The sequence below is a fragment of the Cantharellus anzutake genome (assembly GCF_015039405.1).
Source record: "Cantharellus anzutake strain C23 chromosome Unknown EI90scaffold_31, whole genome shotgun sequence".
Classification (NCBI taxonomy): Eukaryota; Fungi; Basidiomycota; class Agaricomycetes; order Cantharellales; family Hydnaceae; genus Cantharellus; species Cantharellus anzutake.
In genome coordinates this window covers 361757-380703 of record NW_024066981.1, presented here as the reverse complement: position 1 = coordinate 380703, position 18947 = coordinate 361757, and the positions used below count along the sequence as shown (strand labels likewise).

Below are 18947 nucleotides of genomic sequence, written 5' to 3'. Positions count from 1 at the left end.
ATTGAAAAAAACCCGACGAAAAACGAATGGGATTTGACAGAGATATGCATGTAAATGTCTTTTGTGTGTGAACAAATGTGAAAAAACGTTCCACCGCCTCATAGAGCCTCATTTGAGATGTACGACAATAATATAAAATAGTAAGGACGTTAATACAAGCATGTACAAAAAGAAACGACCAAAAACGAATGATAATTGACAGAGATACGCATGATCATGCCTTTTATGTGTAAAAAAATGTAAAAACACGTCCTACTGCCTCATAAGCGCTTGCTCGCTCCTTGCACCAATAATATAAGATAACCAGGGGGTTGGCACGGGCCCATTAAAAGAAACCCGACGAAAAACGAATGAGAATTGACAGAGAAACTAATGTACATGCTTTATTTGTGGAAAAAACGTTCCCCCTCCTCATTCACGCTGATTCACGACTTTTACCAACAATAACAAATGGAAGTGGAGGTAGTACGGGCCCATTGAAAAAGACCCGACGGAAAACGGTCAAGAACTGAGGGAGATACCAATCCAGTGTCAGCTCCGCGGCTGATCTGGGCGTGGGAAACGATCCCCAGCACCCTACAGATGTTTTAAAAATATAAAAAAATATTAAGTACTTGCGTTAATAATATTTAAAGTAGCATGCAAATTTTCAAAACAGTTGGTGCAGTATCAAGCGAGATATGATAAATTATTCCATTAAATTTCACTCGGCACCCTCAAGATCGCAGGATATCAGGTTAAGGTAATAATACACATTGTATAGGGCATTGACACGCGCCCGTTAAAAAAAACCCGAAGAGAAACGAATAAGAACTGACAGAGATACAAATCCAGTGTCAGCTCCGCGCATGAACTGTGCGTGGGAAACGGTCCACAGCACCTTACAGATGTTTTAAAAATATGTAAAAATACCAAGTACTTGCGCTAATACTATATAAAATAGCTCGCAGAATTTCAGGACATTTGGTGCAATATCAAGCGAGATATGATAAATTATTCCATTAAATATCACTTGGCACCCTCAAGATCGCAGAGTATCAGGTTGGGGTAATAATACACATTGTAGGATAATTCAATACGCGCCCGTTAAAAAAAACCCGAGGAGAAACGAATAAGAACTGACAGAGATACGAATGTAGTGTCTGCTCCGCGCGTGGTCTGTGCGTGGGAAACGTCTTCCAGCGCCTCATGGCATGTCAAAGAAAATATAAAAAAATATCAAAAACTTGCGTTAATAATATATGAATTAGTACGCAAATTTATAAAACATTTGGTTCAGTATCAAGCAAGATATAATAGATTACTATACAGTTTGTGCATGGGGAATGCGATAAATCGCCATAATCTCCTCAGGATCGCCGAACGACGAGTCGGACTAATAATACAGCATGTAGAGGACATTGAGACGCACCCATGGAAAAAAACCCGATGAGAAACGGATGAGAACTGAGAGAGATATGATAGATTTATGTGAAAATCACGTGTATATGTTCAGTTTGAGGAAATTCACGTGAGTAATTGAGCGTAACCTCCCACAACTTTGTTTGCGCACAGACATATGCGAAAAAGTACTAATACCCCCACTCAAAACCGGTTCAAACCCCCCCATGGGAGCAACTCTTTTTTGTTCCCATGTGACTTTGGCATGTAAAATAGATAGATAAATAGATAAAATAGGTAGATAGGTAAATAAAAGTAGATAAATAGGTCATAATAACCGTAAATAGTAATAAATAATAATAAAAAATAGTAGTAGTAGTAGTTGTTGTATTAAATTTTTTTTTTTGGTTGTTTTCACTAATTAGTTATTAATAAGTAATGATAGTATTGTTGTGTTAGTTATTTTTTTTTGGTTGTTTTCGCTAATTAGCAAATATAATTAGGTAATAATAGTAATAGTGGTGTTGTATTAGTCATGTTTGGTTATGTTTTCGAAATTGGCATCTACCATAAATGGTGGTACTGTTGTATTCTCTCTCTTTTTCTTTGTATTTCGCTATTAGCATGTAAAATAAATAGGTAAATAAAATTGAGTAATTAAAATGTGGAGCAGAATCAAATGAAGGGTTCCATATAAGGTAAAAATTTGAGAAAATTCACGGCAACATGGCACAACATGAAGCAGAAACATCCAAAAAAAATAAAACCAAGGTGTCCTGAATAAAATAAAATCTGAAAAAATTGCGGCAATGTGGGACAACAAAGGAAAATAAATTTTATATAAAAAAACATCCAGAAAATCCATGGCAACATGGGACAACATAGAATAAAAGATAGAAAAATAAAAGGAAGGTGTGCTATATAAAATAAAATCAAAAAAATTCATGGCAACATGGGGAACACTGTTTTATCAACTTACAAAGGAATTCCATGTGATGGGAGGTGGTTGGGGTGGTGGATTTGGAGAAATGGCCAGAAAATGAAGAAAAACAACAAATAAAAAGGCCTCACTCCCAGTGGATTGCCAAAGAGGGGGGAAAGGCTTTTCTCATTCCTGTGCATGATTAATAGAGTGGGGTTTGGGGCGCAGCCCCAAGGCTCTCCGCAGGAGTGGGGTTCAGGGCAAGGCCCTGATGGCCCTCCACAGGAGCAGGGGTTCAAGGGGCTGGCCCTTGGTGTAAAAAATAATTGAATATATCCAGGGGGGTTTGGGGCACAGCCCCAGGCTCTCCGCAGGAGTGGGGCTTGGGGCAACGCCCCAATAGCTCTCCGCAGGAGCTGGGGTTCAAGGGGCTGGCCCCTTGGTGCATAAATAATCACCATATATCTTATTATTTCTTTAGCACATGGGGAACAATAATAACAAGGATGTCGTTGCATGGGGCGGAGCCCCAATGGGGTCTGGGGCAACGCCCCAGGGGGGTTCGGGGCGCAGCCCCGATGCCCTCCGCAGGAGCTAGAGACCGCTAAACGCGTGGGTGTGCGAGGAACGAGCACCCCACGGGTTAAAGGTCTCTAGTCTACAATGAAGTCAGGTTGAATGTATTGATTCCAAGTAATTATATAAGCTTTTCCCGCGCTCAAGGCCTCAAGGTGGCATCTTGCCATTGCATTGGATGACCTGTAGTGAGGCAATAATAACGAATGGAGAGGACGTTGGCATGAACCCATCGCAAAAAACCCCATGCAAAACGGTTGAAAACTGAGAGAGATATGGGGTGTGGCCCATGCCAGCGCGTGTTTTGAGTGTGGGAAAAGTGTCCACGGCCTCATACAAGCTGTTTGATGACTAAGGTTAATAATACGGTATAGAGAGGCTGTTTGGAAGAGCTCATTGCAAAAAACCTGACGAAAAACGAACAAGATTTGACAGAGATACGAATGTACATGTGTTTTTGTGTGAAAAAATGTGAAAAAACATCCTACCGCCTCATACACCCTCATTCGCGATGTGCGCCAATAATATAAAAGAATAAGGGCGTTGGTACAAGCATGTACAAAAAAGAACGACGAAAAACGAATGATAATTGACTGAGATACGAATGTACATGGTTTTTTTGTGAAAAAATGTAAAAACATGTCCTACCGCCTCATACGCGCTTATTCGCGGCTTGCACCAATAATAGGAAATGACCAGGGAGGTGGTCCGAGCCCATCAAAAGAAGCCCGACGAAAAACGAATGAGAATTGACAGAGATACTAATGTACATGGTTTATTTGTGGAAAAATCGTGCTACTTCCTCATACACGCCGATTCACGACTTGCACTAACAATACCAAATGTAGAGAAAGTTAATCCGGGCCCATTAAAAAAAGCCCGACGGAAAACGGTCAAGAACTGAGGGAGATACCAATCCAGTGTCAGCTCCGCGGCTGATCTGTGCGTGGGAAACGGTCCCCAGCACCCTACAGATGTTTTAAAAATATGAAAAAATACCAGGTACCTGCGTTAATACTATATAAAATGGTTCGCAAAATTTCAGGACATTCGGCGCAGTATCAAGCGAGATATAATAAATTATGTGATTAATTTCCACTTGGCACCCTCAAAATCGCATAATATCGAGTTGAGGTAATAATACAAATTGTAGAGGACATTAACACGCGCCCGTTGAAAAAATCCCGAAGAGAAACGAATAAGAACTGACAGAGATACAAATGTAGTGTCTGCTCTGCGCATGGTCTGTGCGTGGGAAACGTCTTCCAGCGCCTCACGGATGTCAAAAGAAATATAAAAAAATATGAAATCTTTGCGTTAATAATATATAAGATAGGACGCAAAACTATAGAACATTTGATGCAGTATTCAGCGAGATATAATAGATTACCATACAGTGTGTGCATGGGAAATGAGTAAAATCGCCATCATCTCCTCTGGATCGCGGAACGATGGGTCGGACTAATAGTACAACATGTAGAGGACATCAAGACGCGCCAATTGAAAAAAACCCGAGGAGAAACGGATGAGAACTGACAGAGATATGATAGGTTTATGTGAAAAATCACGTGTATATGTTTAGTTTGAGGAAATGGGGGTGGGCAAGCGAAGCTTGCCCACGGGACTGCTTATGTAAGCTAGACTGGCCGCAGAGCAGCCTGTGGAAGTATAGTTTTATAACTCATCACAAACGTCTCATACAACAAAAAGTTCAATTGAAAGTTGCTTGGAATTGTAAAGGCTGATAATTGGACTGAGGAATTGTAAAAAAATTGAGTTCTCATGGCTCTACAACCGTTCTCGACAACCGGCGCGTTTTACGAAAATCCAACAGTCCGAATTATAGAAATAGCTACTCTACACGTCCAGGAGAATTTCTACGCGCTTAGCTGCTGTGTGATGAGCCTGAAGTTGTTGGGTGATCATTTGTTTATTTGTGTGTACATCGTCGCACTCAATAGCGCATTCTGGAGATGCCTGGGGCACACTCAGCTCAACTAATGCTCTCCTGACTTTGGAACAACTGAGACGACTTCCTAGCATACTCCTTATACCATTTTACATCATCAGCGATCAATATTACGGAAAATTCGATGCATACAAAACAATCAAAATCAACTGCCCAAAAAAATGCATTTGACCATGCCCGTACTATGCGCTGGATCCGTGGTTATGGAACCATGCTTCCGGAGCAATCTCAGACCAGCAGGGATGGTGCCTTATATCAAATTTCCCCACAATCTACATCTGCCCCTCAACCTTCCTATTCTGTTCTATCCAACGCGTCCGAGATACCAGAGACCCCAGCCAATCCAAACAGAAAGATCGGAGCACTGAAGCGAAAAGTCATTGAACTAGAAACAAGAGCCAGCCGAACTAAGGCCCAAGTTGCCAGACAAGCACAATCCATGCAAAATCTAAAGCGCCGTTGTACTCGATCCGAAAATGCGAAAGCTAAGACAGCTGAAAAGCTCAAAGAGTCCACAGATCTACTTCTTGAAAGGTCTAATCAGCTGAAAGAAGCAAATGCCACTATGAAGTTACCAGAAGCTCGGAACATCGCGCTGGAGAAAAGACTCGCCAGATTTCAAACTGGATGGAGAAAAGCAAGTGCCAATGTCACTAGACTTCGACGACGACTGGAATTGAGCACTAGAGCATCCAAAACGCGCTATGAGGCTGCTTTAAAAGCGGCTCGGAAGTTTTCTTTGAAAACTAAGGGAGTTTTTTCGAACACCATCCGTGAACTAAGCCGCAAGCTTGTTTCAAGTGGTATACCGGCATCAAAGGTGGCGGATGTTCTTTCTGCCTGTGCACAAGCATTTAAGGTGGACATTGGCAAGGGGCCAAGTCGCAGGATGGTATCGCGTGCCGTCACCGAGGCAGGAATAGCAGCCGAGATCCAGATGGCAACCGAGCTTCAGAACATAGATAGTAAGTCTATGATGCCTTACTCCTGAATAACTTCACACTAATCAAAACTTCAGCACACACAGTGAGCTGCGATGGAACAACACATCACCATATCACCTATGAGGCAGTCCATAGTCTTGCGCTGTTTCCTACATACTCAGACAATGGACCCAAGAAAGCGATGCAGGTCCGGACATGGGGTGTCCGTGCTATGCCATCGCATTCCAGTGTTGATCAGTTGCAGAACATTAAAGGGTCGATGAGCGAGTTCTTCGAAACTGCATACAAAAGTCCAGAGCTTACCGACTTCAACCCGGGTTTAGGCATTGGGAATGCAATTCGGAAACTAACTGGGATGAATTCTGATCATGCCGAAGATCAGAAGAAGCTATTTCGGCTAATATCAGACTGGAGGCGCGAAGAATGGATGCTTCACCTTGGTGTACAGCATTGTGAGACAATGTCTGATGAAGCTCGCCAGGAATTTAATCATAACACCATGAAAAGTCTCATCGCTAAATCCGAGAGTGCCGAAGCTTGGTTGGATCTCACCAACAATGAGCAGACGGCACAATTTCGAACTCGTACCCTTCAAAGACTCTGTGAGCTTGGCGAAACCATCTATCAACAACTTCCCCATGACTTAAAATGTCAAGTTGACACTATTGTATGGTGTGGATGCGCTATGCACAAGGACCTTAATACCGTCAAAGCCGGGGCCAAAGCTATGTCTGAGGCGTGGAACCACCTGAAAACTGTGGAGACACCAGGGCCAATACCCCTCCATAGTCTAGCCAAGGCTGCACTTGCTAAGTCAAGCCCGACAAACTCCGAAAAGCCTGATGAGCCTACACTAGATGCCGGAGCAGTCAAGCTTACATCGCTCTGTGGCTCATTATTCAACAACAAAGATGATAAAAAAGGATGTCAGGACGCACACTATCATTGGTTCCATGAGAAGCATGGGAGAACTCGTCGCTTTGGCGATACGAGTAATACCCGCTTTGCTTCACATCTATATGCGGCAATTGAGCTATTTGTTTTCCGCGACGAATATCTTGAGTTCCTGGAAAGCTGGCGTGATAGGAAGAATCAGCCGGGGTTTACTCATATGGAGGAAAATTGTTATAAAGGCCTTCAGGACACACCAACGGTGACTGAGCTTGCTGTCCTGGCTCTCTTTGGCCTGGCGGTCTCTATACCTTACTTGGAGAAAATGCGAGCAGGAGACTTTCTATCTCAAAATATGCTAGATATGGGTCCATTCCATGATCAGGTCAAGCAGCATATCGCGGACCTTGCACTAGATTCCAACTTACTTCTGGATACAGAAAAGCACGGCACTTTGGGCCACTTGACAGGAGGAACATGGCACGAGCCAAAAGTGTTTGAAGCTCTCAAGCGGGAGCAGGCAAGAGGAGCACTCCCATTTCTCCATGAAATGCTCATAGAATTCTGTCGAGGTGCTGCGCAGAAGTGGGAAAGTTTTGTTTTTGAATTCTCTAGTGACGGAGTCATTGCCTCTCTAACTCCAGCAGAGAAGGCATCGGCATTCATGCCAACAACAAATGATGTGAATGAAGGGATGCTAGGGACATGGAGGGTTTGGGCAAGGCGGTTTCCATCGCTAAGCCAGCATCGATTTAATTCATTGGTGATGTATAGCCGTAACAACACTGAGGGCTTCATAAGGGAAAATTTCAGTGAAGCCCATCATGCATTCCTCAGGAAGGAAGCTCGGCATCGAGACACACAGAATCTTGAGAGGAAACTATGGACAAAGTTGAACAAGGCTGAGGAAGCAAAAGCCGCTGCCAGCCGTGAAGCCCAAAAGGCACGAGATGAGAAGAAGAGAGTGGAGGAGGAGAAACTAGGGAGTACTTTACTCCAGTTGGATGCTACAGTGATTGCTGCAATGACGGGGGACAAGCTAATTGAACAGATCAACAAGCACCGTTGGCTGGCCCCTAAAGACACCTTTATTCCTAATCGAACAGCAGTCAATAAGCTACGAGTTGGGCCCCGGAAGGCACTACTCCAAAATATTATAAAACACTATAATGCACAATCTGCAGAGTCGCCAGGATCTGCGATCTGAGGTACCATAACTGGTCTGTTTACATACTCATTTTATAATGCATCGATTTTTCCGATCGAGTGCTCAGTACATACTTTACATTGTATATTCACACTCTCTAGATTTTTGTTGGGACATGGAATACAGTTTCATGAGTTATCGATGGAACATTTGCGAGGCCATGTTTTGGCCGAATCTGATTACATAAGCGGTACACGGACACAACCTGAGTTGCCCAGTCCCAGAGGAAATTCATGTGAGCAATTGAGCGTAACCTCCCACAACTTTTTCCACGCACAGACATATGCGAAAAAGTACTAATACCCCCACTCAAAACCGGTTTACACCCCCCCATGGGAGCAATTCTTTTTTGTTCCCATGTGACTTTGGCATGTAAAATAGATGAAATAGATAGATAGATAAATAGATGAAATAGATAGATAAATAGATAAAATAGGTAGATAAATAGGTCATAATAGTCGTAAATAATAATAATAATAATAATAATAATAGTAGTAAATAGTGAATAAATAATTATAGTAATAGTAATAGTAGTAGTAGTATTTTTGTTGTATAAGTTATTGTTTTTTTCTTTGTATTTTCGCTATTAGCATGTAAAATAGATAAATAAATAGGAAGTAAGTAAGTTAAAATCCGGAGTTTCCAACAACAGAACCAAATGAACTAAGGTTCCAGATAAGGTAAAAATTCGAAAAATTCACGGCAACATGGGACAACATGAAATAGAAACATCCAAAAATAAAACCAAGGTATTCTATATAAAATAAAATCTGAAAAAATTGCGGCAATGTGGGAAAACCAAGAAAAATAATACCAAGGTATTCTATACAAATTAAAATCCAGATAATTCACGGCAACAGGGGACAGGAAAGAATAAAAAGATAGAAAAATAAAAGGTGCTCTCTATAAAATAAAATCAAAAAAAATCATGGCAACATGGGGAACACTGCTTTATAAATAACAGCAAAAAACCTGATAGAGAATGAACAAATTTCATGGTAAATTTGTGGAAATAGCCAGAAAAACAGCAAATAAAAATACACAAATGTGCTCAAGGGTGTAAGGTGGGTATGTGGTCCATGTAATTTGTGTGTAGCAGGCCCCACTTCCAGTGCATTGTCAACAGGGGAAAAGGCATTTCTCATTTGTGTACATGATTAATGGGGGGGGGTTTGGGGCGCAGCCCCAAGGCTCTCCGCAGGAGTGGGGTTCGGGGCAACGCCCTGATGGCCCTCCGCAGGAGCAGGGGTTCAAGGGGCTGGCCCCTTGGTGTAAAAAATAATCAAATATATCCAGGGGGGTTTGGGGCGCAGCCCCAGGCTCTCCGCAGGAGTGGGGCTTGGGGCAACGCCCCAATAGCTCTCCGCAGGAGCTGGGGTTCAAGGGGCTGGCCCCTTGGTTCATGAATAATCACCATATATCTCATTATTTCTTTAGCACATGGGGAACAATAATACCAAGGATGTCGTTGCATGGGGCGGAGCCCCAATGGGGTCTGGGGCAACGCCCCAGGGGGGTTCGGGGCGCAGCCCCGATGCCCTCCGCAGGAGCTAGAGACCGAAGAACGCGTGGGTGTGCGAGGAACGAGCACCCCACGGGTTTAAGGTCTCTAGTAGGGATATAGGGGAGGTGGTCGATGTGCACACCAAAGGGATTTATTTTTCTCGCCTTCCACATCTTGCGTTGCCTCAAGCTTCTCATCTTCCGGGCTTGTTTATGCAGGCATGCAATATAACCGGGAATTCTTAGCCACGAGCGCCCGTATCAGTAATCAGCAGAAACGTGGGGTGGCCTTTTAAATTCTAGCGATGGAGCGCCAGGGGAAAATTGCAATCGCCAGCAGAATTCGGATCAATCCCCATCGAGTGACGGGTTGGTCTGGAATGGGACGGTCTTCGTTCTTTAGCAGCTCCCGTAGATAAATTCAATTCCATACGACAAATCGATATGGAAGAACCCACGACGGTTGGTTTCGAAGCAGACTATTCGAGAGCATTTGTATCACATAAATGCATCAAGGTGGTTGGTGAACGATACCTTTGGGTTTACCGCATGATATAGCCTGCAGTTAGGCGAAAATACATAAAGGCACGGATCTGTCCGAAAGGCACTCAGAACGTTGCACGTGGATTGTTGTGGCAACTGCAAAACAAGTAAACAAAGCCTGGATCATTCCTTCTCACCACGGAAGGCGGGTCTGTGTGCGCGTAAGACGATTGCCATTTACTGACTCCGACTCTTTGAACAGGCTCACTCGGCCGGGATCATTTTCTGTCTCAAGACGCGCATCCGTTGACGGCCTCTTCCTGCGTTTCACCGACATGTCTAACGGTACGCGTACGTGCACATAGCGCGTTTTCTCTGATCTTATGCAATTTACACGCGTAGAGCCCTCTGAGAATTGGGATGATGACTTTGAATTTCAACCGAACGAACATCAACGATCTGATTACATTGACGATAACGCCCGTTTCACCCATAACGTAAACCACCGCGAAACGACAGCTTCACGATCCACGAACAATTATTTGATGCCTAACGATTACTCTGACAATACAACGCACTCTCGCTTCAGTATCAACTCGGCTGCTTGGGATGACCCTGAACCTGGTCCCTCCAAGCTGCGCTTGTCGACCCACATCACTGACGTACGCGCCCACCAGCCTAATCTTACTCTATGGTCTGAGGAGGCAGATCATCAACACAACTATGATCATGATTTTGGTCTTGCAAATCACGGAGACGACTTAGACCAAACTGTCACAAACAAAGGGACATCCCGGAGCCACAACTCCACACCACCTCAGCCATCATCCTCCATTTCACATCATGTACCACACAGGCCCTGTGCTACTGATGGGATGGGCGATAGCCTTCATGGCCGTGAGTTCGGAGATGCCACACAGGCGGGTTCATCAATAGCCCATGCCCGCTCATCCTCCGTAGCATCGACCAGCTCCCGTCACCACTTGAAAGGCTACCAGACCCCGTCCTCTTCATCGCTAAACCTAACTAGCCATTTTATGTTGCGGAACCGGTCTCATACCCCAGATCCTCTTCCCTTAGCCACGTCACCCACCTTGTCGACGTTTTCAAGTCCGTCTCACATGGCGGTTAGCTTTGCAACCTCCTCCCGCCCGTTGATTACCCCTCCCCCTACGTCTCCGCCTCGCCCTCGTAGGCGGTTGCGCAAGAAGTCGCGTCCACAAGATTTCGACCCCAATGCTGCGAATTCCTATTCTGGCGATTCGTCGGGATTGCGCTCATACACTCCCTTCAGCTGTGTCGATGAAGATGAAGATCAACCGTTATTCGATGATATTCCGGAGGAGCGTGTATCGGGTACCATCACTCCATTACCGGTGCGAACAAAGTCTCCGAGTCCCCGACTGATATCCAACGATTCCCCTGCTACTTTTCCGGTTCCAATGCCATCATCTCCACCGACAAAAACCCCATTGCTTTCCCGTATCAGCTCCGTGAAACGTTGGCGATCGCGCCGATCTTCTCAGACCAGCAAAGATTTCGCTGGAGACATTTCTGTCGATTCCGGTACCAGCATCCCTTACCAACCACCTAAAACACCAGAGCCGTCTTTCTCGCGAGCTGTCACCCCAGCGTCGCCTTCAACGAGCCGAAATTGGCTTTTTAGGACTACTCCTAGCCCCAACTCAAAGCCAACGCCAGATCCTGGGCTCCATCTCAGCAACAGCAACAGTGCGTATCCCACGTCCCGTTTCAGGAAGCGGAGCTCAACCACTGCCGGAGCTGTGTATCACGAGGATCAGGAAGGTCATGACCTCAAGGGCAAGAAAAAGCGATCGAGCGGTATCGTTTCCCGTGTGCTTGGGATATCTAACCACACAATGACGGACGTGAACCTTACCCCAAAGCAGAGTAGAACGACACTTCGGCATACTGATGGTGATCTTTCAATGAGAAGGCCGCTTTCCCTACAGGCTCAGCCAAGGTTGTCTGCTCGGAATGCCCCAGTGGGTCGCTCTTCGTCAAAGCCCTTCGTTACAGCAGGTTCAAAAGAGAATTCCGGCAGCGATCACTCCAGTGGTGGTAGGCAGTCACTGGACTTAACCAAGAAACGCGTGCCCAGTTTCAACAGCCTTAAGCATTCAGGTCACCAGCGAAGTATTTCCCTTACCTCTGACCCAGATGAACCCAGCTATGGTCGCGCAGCGGTAACCTCCATTCTGGAAACTCCACCCCCCGTTCCTCCTCTTCCTTCTAGTGTCACTGCAATGACCGAACCATCGCTTCTCCCTCCCATCAATCTCAGTCCACCCTCTCCTCCCCGTAATGCCTCGAAGCCATCGTGGAGCCCTTGGGCAGCTCAGGGTAACGAGTTGTTGGCTCCTTCAACTCCGCCCAAGGCTGCTATTCAAGCACTTGCCAACTCCAGCCTGCTCAACAGGATTATCGGTAAGAAAGGGAGCGCCCCTCCGTCTCCTGGTCAGTCTTTCTCCCTAGGACGGGCGATGCAGCACAATCATGGTCAGCTATTAATGGACGTTGCCTCTGCGGCTCAAGGAAATGGGGCACCTGTCGAGGGCTCTACTGCAAGTTTGCCTAATTCCTTTAGTTCAACGCATCTGCGACGAAGCAGCCTAGGGGATCTGAAGATTCCTCCGAGAATAAGCATGGCTCAAACTGGTCTTCGTAGCAATCTTGTTATGGTTCGCGAATTTGCAAATAAGATTGATGGTATGTTTATTAGGTCGACTATCTGACCTAGTTAATTATTGATGGGTGCGAACAGAGCTTCAAAAGCTATGTGACATGCGGGCACAACTCCTGATCGATCTAAAGCATAGCGATGACACTTTGAAGGTATCTAGCCCACGTTTCCTGTGGATCAATCCAGATCTTCAAAGAATCGAGGAGCAGTATGCATTATGGTGGGAGTGCGCCGAACTTCTGGTGGATCTTGGGGGGACGGGGGCGGGCAGGGACCAAGAAGGCCATTCGACTACCTCGGCATCCACCTCTGCGCCCCCTGCCCTTCTGACACATGACCCGACGGTTTTGGATGAGGACAATACGCTTACCGTGGTCACGGTAAATAATCGAGAGCGTGCAATCACGCTCACCGGCGGTCATGACCCTTCATCCATGCCCCCATCTCCAGAGAAGCCTTCATTATCTCCCAATGTTCCTGCGTGGCGCGCGTCCACCGGCCGCCACGATCTTTCCACTCGACAGCTGACATTACTCAGGGACATGCTCGAAACCCCCGATCCTGCAATATTCAACAGACTACACACGCCAACGAGCAGCGCCTTCAGATCTGCCTCCCAGCCTAACCAGGCGTCGGCTTCCGCAATTACCCTCCCGTCTATTCCCTCTTCACCTGCACCCGCCACTGCAGCTTCTTTAGCGTCAGGATCTTCGTCTGCTTTAGACCGCAATGAAAAGCCAGTCACTGATCGTGGAAGAGGCAAGTCCCATCAGAGTCGCAAGACTGGATTGGTTGGCATTCGCGACATTCTCCGGCTTCTCACGAATAGACCTCCTCTCCCAAGTGCCAATGGTGCACCCCCTTCAAGCTGTTCATCTCGTAGCGAGGTCGACCTCAGCGCTTCTAGACGGCTCCAGCACCGCAAACGAAAAAGCTCAGAGCCCCAGAACAGTGTAGGGCCTTCAGCAAAACAGCATCCCCGAATTGCCTCTCCATGCCACGACGAGGGGAAAAACACGTTGAATTTTAAGGAGCACCGAAAATCACCTAGACGTCCCTCCCTGGCGTCAATTTTCCGTATCGGTCAAAGCCACGCGAACGTTGGTAGCAACCCAGTGCCCCCGTTAGGTCAGAATCGAAGACGGAAGTTCGAGCGGCGACGGCGTGCTGTTACTGATGCTACTTCTTTGCCTCATCCTCCGCCGTATCAAGGGAATAATGCCTCTGCTCAGCTCGCAGAGAGTATCACAACGGAGGAAGAAGAGTATTCCGATTGGGATCGCATCGATAGCGCTTCAGATCTTGAGATAGCACGGTCATCAGCTCTTCCTCGCGCAACTTTGGGGACACTGAAAGGACGGGTACAACCACCTTCGCGTGCCGAGGAGTCTGGGCGGGATGTCAGGACACCAATACCGGCTCGCGTTGTCAAAAATGATTCACAGGTTTCTTTTGCGGACCGTTCTTCAGTTAAACCTTCCAGGGAGACTACTCGTCCTTCTACACCGGGACAAGCCACTCCTGAGATTTCGATCCCGGAGGGTTACGTGCGTTCGCGGCGCAATCGCCAACGGTACGCAGCGCACCTCCAAAAATCCCAGGTTTAGGCGAAGGTTACAAGCTCGCGTTGACTCCAGAGAACATTCGACCTTTGCTTGAATACGCTAAGGAGGTTGGCTCGCGTGTTGGCTCATGTGTCGAGGAGCTGAAAGAGTTGAAGCAGCTTCGCCTTGTGGAGATTGCTACATGAGGTCATTCATTGCCCTCCGCAATTGCTTATTTCGTTTACCACTGCATCTTTTTTGCTCGCATAATTACATGAATTGTTATAGCAAACAGATATATATACCGGTCAGCCACATAGCCGTCCTCTCTAAGGTGCATGCACAGCAGCCCCTTAGTGCAGCTTGCTCTCAGCTAGAGTGTCAGGACGGAAAGTAGAACAGGCAATGTGAAGTCAGTCTTTGAGTGTGTCCCGGAACGCGATCTGTCGGATGATTGAAGCGAGTATATGATGCAACAAAAATCGGCGCGCCGCAGAATGAATGGGCCCACCGGTTATATCATCTATATGCCCCGGAAGCGGGCAATTACCGGAACGATTCACACGACAATTAAACCACTCCACGAGCTCGGCCAATGAGCCTCGCGGTCGTCAGACGAGGACTGCAAGTAGTTCCCCCGAAACTCTGCTCACCGTCATTCTTTACCTCACCATACACAATGGTACACGCACCGGCGGACTGGAAAAGCAGGGCACCTAGGCCCTGCCCAGGACAAACACCTTCTCCAAGCAAGATTCGCTTCCACACTGCCAGTCCCTGATCTTGATGCAACGCTAGCTAAGTTGGAAAAGTCGTTAATACCTCTCGCTAAGAGTACAGAAGAACTGGAGGCGACCCGGGTCAAGATACAACTTCTCGCTCAGCCTGGTAGTATTGGAAGGACTTTACACGAACGACTCCAGGATCGTGCAAAGGATCCAACGATTGTGAACTGGTTAGAGGAACTTTGGGATGATGTAGGAGATGTGGCCTGAGATTGTGGCAGGGATTGAATACTTATTTCTGCAGGCTGCATACTTGAAGTATCGCGACTCAGGTGCGTGAAGTGTCTTAAACTTTCGATGTGGTTCCGGCTTATAAGATATCTATCTATTTCACTAGTCGTTGTGAATGTTTCATACTTTTGTAAGAAGTTCATTTTGACAATCAACTTTGCGACACTCATAGGTTTGCACAGATGGTTTCGAACCACATCCGGCTCTACCCCAAACTCCAATTAAGTTAGCGGCTGCATTGACGCGTTCTGCGCTCCTATTTAGAAAATCTTTCAAGCAGGGTAAGATAGAGCCCGATGCTGTGAAAGATGGTGTGTTATGTATGGACTCTTGGAGGTTGGTGATCAAATTGTGCGGTTCCTTTGGCTGTTGATATTGCTTCGTCCACTGCATATGTGCATCAGGTGGATGTTCGATGCTTGTCGCGTCCCCGGACTTGGTGGAAAGGACTTCAGTGTTACATTTGCAAAGGAGGGGATTTGGGGATTCAGGAACGGTCGTGTTCATCCGGAAGAATAAATTCTGGAAAGTCGATGCTTCAGTTGATCATCGCTTGCTCAGCACTGCTGAGTGGGAGAGGTAATTCGGCTTTCCTTTGGTCTCCGCCAATGGTCGCAGTGAACACCGGCCCATTATTTAGGCAAATCCAGCACATTTATGATAACTCGATGACTGAGTACCCTCCAGTAGGTATTTTGACATCGAACAACCGGGATACATGGGCCAAGGTGTGCTGTTATGATCGTCACCGGAGTGGCAATACTGATTGCACACTCATGTTATTTAGGACTATGATTTACTTTCCGCGTCGGAACGAAATAAGCGCATCTTGAACGAAATCGAGTCCAGCGCTTTCGTTGTCTGTTTGGACAGTGAGAAACCTGAAACAGACGTTGATTTTCCCGTGCTAATTGGCACGGTGGCGTTGAGGGTGGTGAATTGGGTAACAGATGGTCAGCTTCACGCGACGGATTTGACCACTTGTTGCTTATTTTGGTGCATCCCGTGCAGGGTCGACAAACCCGTCCAGTTCATTGTCTGGGATAATGCGAAAGCAGGCATTATGGGCGAACACTCCGGTGCAGTCTTGCGACTTACTGTCTTCACATTCGCCGGGGTCTGAACTATGTTCATTAGTTATGGATGGCACTCCTACTGCCGTAATGTCCGGTAGCGTTGTCGCTGCCATCAAGAAGCAGGACTTCGACCACGGGAGCCCGTCCATTTCAGCAAATCTCTCGTTCCCACAATCTCTTGACTTTGAGGTCGATACAGAAATCGACGCATCAATCACAATTGCCACCAACGCAGCCAGGGTGCTCATCAACTCTCACATCTTATCATTTCTGCGCACTTCATACGGAAAACGTCAAATCAAAGTGTTTGGCTTCTCACCAGACAGTTGGACACAGATGATGATACAGCTTGCATACCATCGGCTCATCGGTGGCCGGGGAAACTGAATGGTGGGACGTATGAGGCTGCCACCACGAGGAAATTCCAACACGGACGTACGGAGACAATTCGGGTTGTCAGTGAGGAGTCCGTCAAGTGGTGCGAAAGCATAGATTCTGGGAGCGTGGATAGGGAAGAGGTGAAAGCGCTCTTCAAGGAAGCCTGCCATGCCCATAGGGCCTGTGCTCGTGAGGCTGGGAATGCCCAGGGCGTTGACCGTGTGATATTCGGTAGGACAGGAGATTTTTCCCCCTGCAGATTTCTTTCTCACCCGTTACTGCAGGGATGCAGCAGATGCGTCGTCCTGGTGAGGAAGTACCCGAGTTATTTACAGACAATCTGTTTCAACGATCGAAACACTGGGTCCTCAGTACATCAGCTATTTACAATCCTAATTTCCGTGTGTACGGATGGGGAGAAGTCGTTCCGGACGGGTTTGGTGTGGCGTACGTCGCTGGTTTCGATGGTCAGTCATTCCGGAGGGGTGCAATTGTGATGCATTCATCTTGTTTGTGCCAGAGTTCCTACAGTTCACGGTCACCTCCAGGAAGGATATGCCGAACCACAGGTTCACGGAAGAAATCGATCGAGCTGCAGAAGACCTACGAGCGTTGTTTCAAGATGAAGGTATCGCTACGTCAAAGCTGTGACAACCCTGCGAGCATTGCAGACCTGTCTAGTGAAAGCATTTTAATTATTCTATGTAGGGGAGATATGTGGTGTAATCTGAATAATACTGTCACAGCACTTGAGCAACTCGAGGTTACAGCGCTCACGGGAAATCAGGGGAGGGTATCTATTGCTGGATCAGTCAGTGGTCTGATCAGGTGATCAGACCTCAGTAAGGCAAGCTTATTTATTTGGAGTTGTTGACGAAACGCGTTGCTTGTCCTCAACGCGTCTATCATGTCCCAAACGCGTCCACAGCCATTACCGTCTATCGGTGCGCTCAAAAGAGACTGGTCGAATTCGCAAGACACGTGCTCTGATCAGGAGAAGCTTCTGCGACCCAAACCAAAGCCCCTCTCGGAAGAAGAAAAAGCAGCTCGATTGGCTGCACGCAGATTGTTGCTCTCTCAAGATTCGGACAATTCGTCTCCTGCCTCTTCAAGTAAACGCTCGTCTCCACCAGAAAATGGACTTGAACGCCCCACCAAACGCAAGGTGCTGGACGAAGGGTTCGTCGAAACAGGTGACGCGACTTCCAAACGCCCCGCTACGATCTCAGTCTCTGCAAAGATCGCTCTCAGTTCTGAGCAACAAGAAATTCTGCGTCTCGCCATGGATGGGAAGAATATTTTTTTCACCGGAAGTGCAGGTACCTTGTTATTTCTGTTGGCTCTAGCCGCGACTTATTCCCGTTTAGGCACTGGAAAGTCCGTCTTGTTGAGGGAAATCTTGAAATCTCTGCGGAAAAGATTTCGTTCTCTCGATTCTATAGCAATCACCGCACCGACCGGAATTGCTGCCTGCAACATAGGTGGTGTTACGATACACTCGTTTGCTGGCATTGGACTCGGAGAAGGGACAGCTGAGAACCTGGCGAATAAAATCAAGAAGAACAAGAAATCTGCCGGGAGATGGCTGCGGACGCAAGTGCTCATTATTGATGAAGGTTTCTCATCACCCCGCTGCCTTCGTGCCCATCCCTCACCCAGAACTCTTAGTGTCAATGATGGATGGCGATCTTTTTGACAAACTTGCTAGAGTTGCTTGTTTGATACGGAAGACTACCAAGCCATTCGGTGGTATCCAGGTCCGTTTTTTTTTTGCATAATTGCTTTGCAGAATACTTACATTGACACCCTACCAGCTTATTGTATGCGGGGATTTCTTCCAGCTACCGCCTGTTACAAGGACGGGGCAACCAACATTCGCATTTGAGGCAAAATTATGGAGCGATTGCGTGGAGAGGACGTTCAACCTCACTAAGGTCTTCCGTCAGAAGGATCAAGGTTAGTGTATCGTGAGTCTGTCTGCGATCAATTGCTGACAAAAGGATTAGAATTCATTGACATGCTGAATGAGATGCGGTTTGGCAAACTCAGCCTCAAATCAGTCGAACGCTTCCGAATGCTTTCGCGAGAGATCAAATACAGCGACGGTATCGTTCCGACGGAATTGTAAGTATGTCGTCTGGGACAGCGCGGAATGGATCGACTAACGCATTCGTAGGTTTCCACGCCGCGAAGAAGTGGACAACTCCAATAATCGCAGAATGAAAGAACTCGAAGGGAAAATTAAGGTGTTCGAAGCGGTGGATGGGGGCTCTGTCACCGATAAACACCAGCGGGAAAAGCTTCTGAGCACGATGGCTCCTGCTGTTCTTCATCTCAAGCTCAATAGCCAAGTT

General features: G+C 46.7%; 3 protein-coding genes across 3 annotated transcripts; all 3 read left to right on the top strand.

The window, feature by feature from the left end:
• The first annotated feature begins 9978 nt into the window (after positions 1-9978).
• Positions 9979-14435, top strand: EI90DRAFT_3062659 (uncharacterized protein). Its single transcript, XM_039060656.1, has 5 exons — positions 9979-10080; positions 10138-10220; positions 10278-12605; positions 12661-14073; positions 14106-14435. Exons 2-5 carry the CDS (start codon positions 10211-10213, stop codon positions 14327-14329), a joined length of 3975 nt encoding a protein of 1324 aa, XP_038914869.1. The 5' UTR covers positions 9979-10080; positions 10138-10210; the 3' UTR covers positions 14330-14435.
• A 201-nt stretch (positions 14436-14636) lies between these two features.
• Positions 14637-15346, top strand: EI90DRAFT_3155344 (uncharacterized protein; the record flags this gene model as incomplete). The annotated part of the gene is made up of 5 exons (XM_039065991.1): positions 14637-14805; positions 14855-15100; positions 15153-15180; positions 15246-15269; positions 15322-15346. Coding segments are annotated over exons 1-5 (408 nt in total), but the record flags the coding sequence as incomplete, so codon positions are not given.
• On the top strand, positions 15038-17356 carry EI90DRAFT_3062650 (acyltransferase ChoActase/COT/CPT). The gene is made up of 14 exons (XM_039060655.1): positions 15038-15100; positions 15153-15180; positions 15246-15269; positions 15322-15475; positions 15544-15593; positions 15631-15718; positions 15780-15867; positions 15927-16031; positions 16070-16092; positions 16151-16218; positions 16277-16540; positions 16564-16824; positions 16878-17060; positions 17114-17356. The coding sequence occupies exons 4-14, from the start codon at positions 15462-15464 to the stop codon at positions 17242-17244; spliced, it is 1275 nt and encodes a 424-aa protein (XP_038914867.1). The 5' UTR covers positions 15038-15100; positions 15153-15180; positions 15246-15269; positions 15322-15461; the 3' UTR covers positions 17245-17356.
• The last annotated feature ends 1591 nt before the right edge of the window (positions 17357-18947 follow it).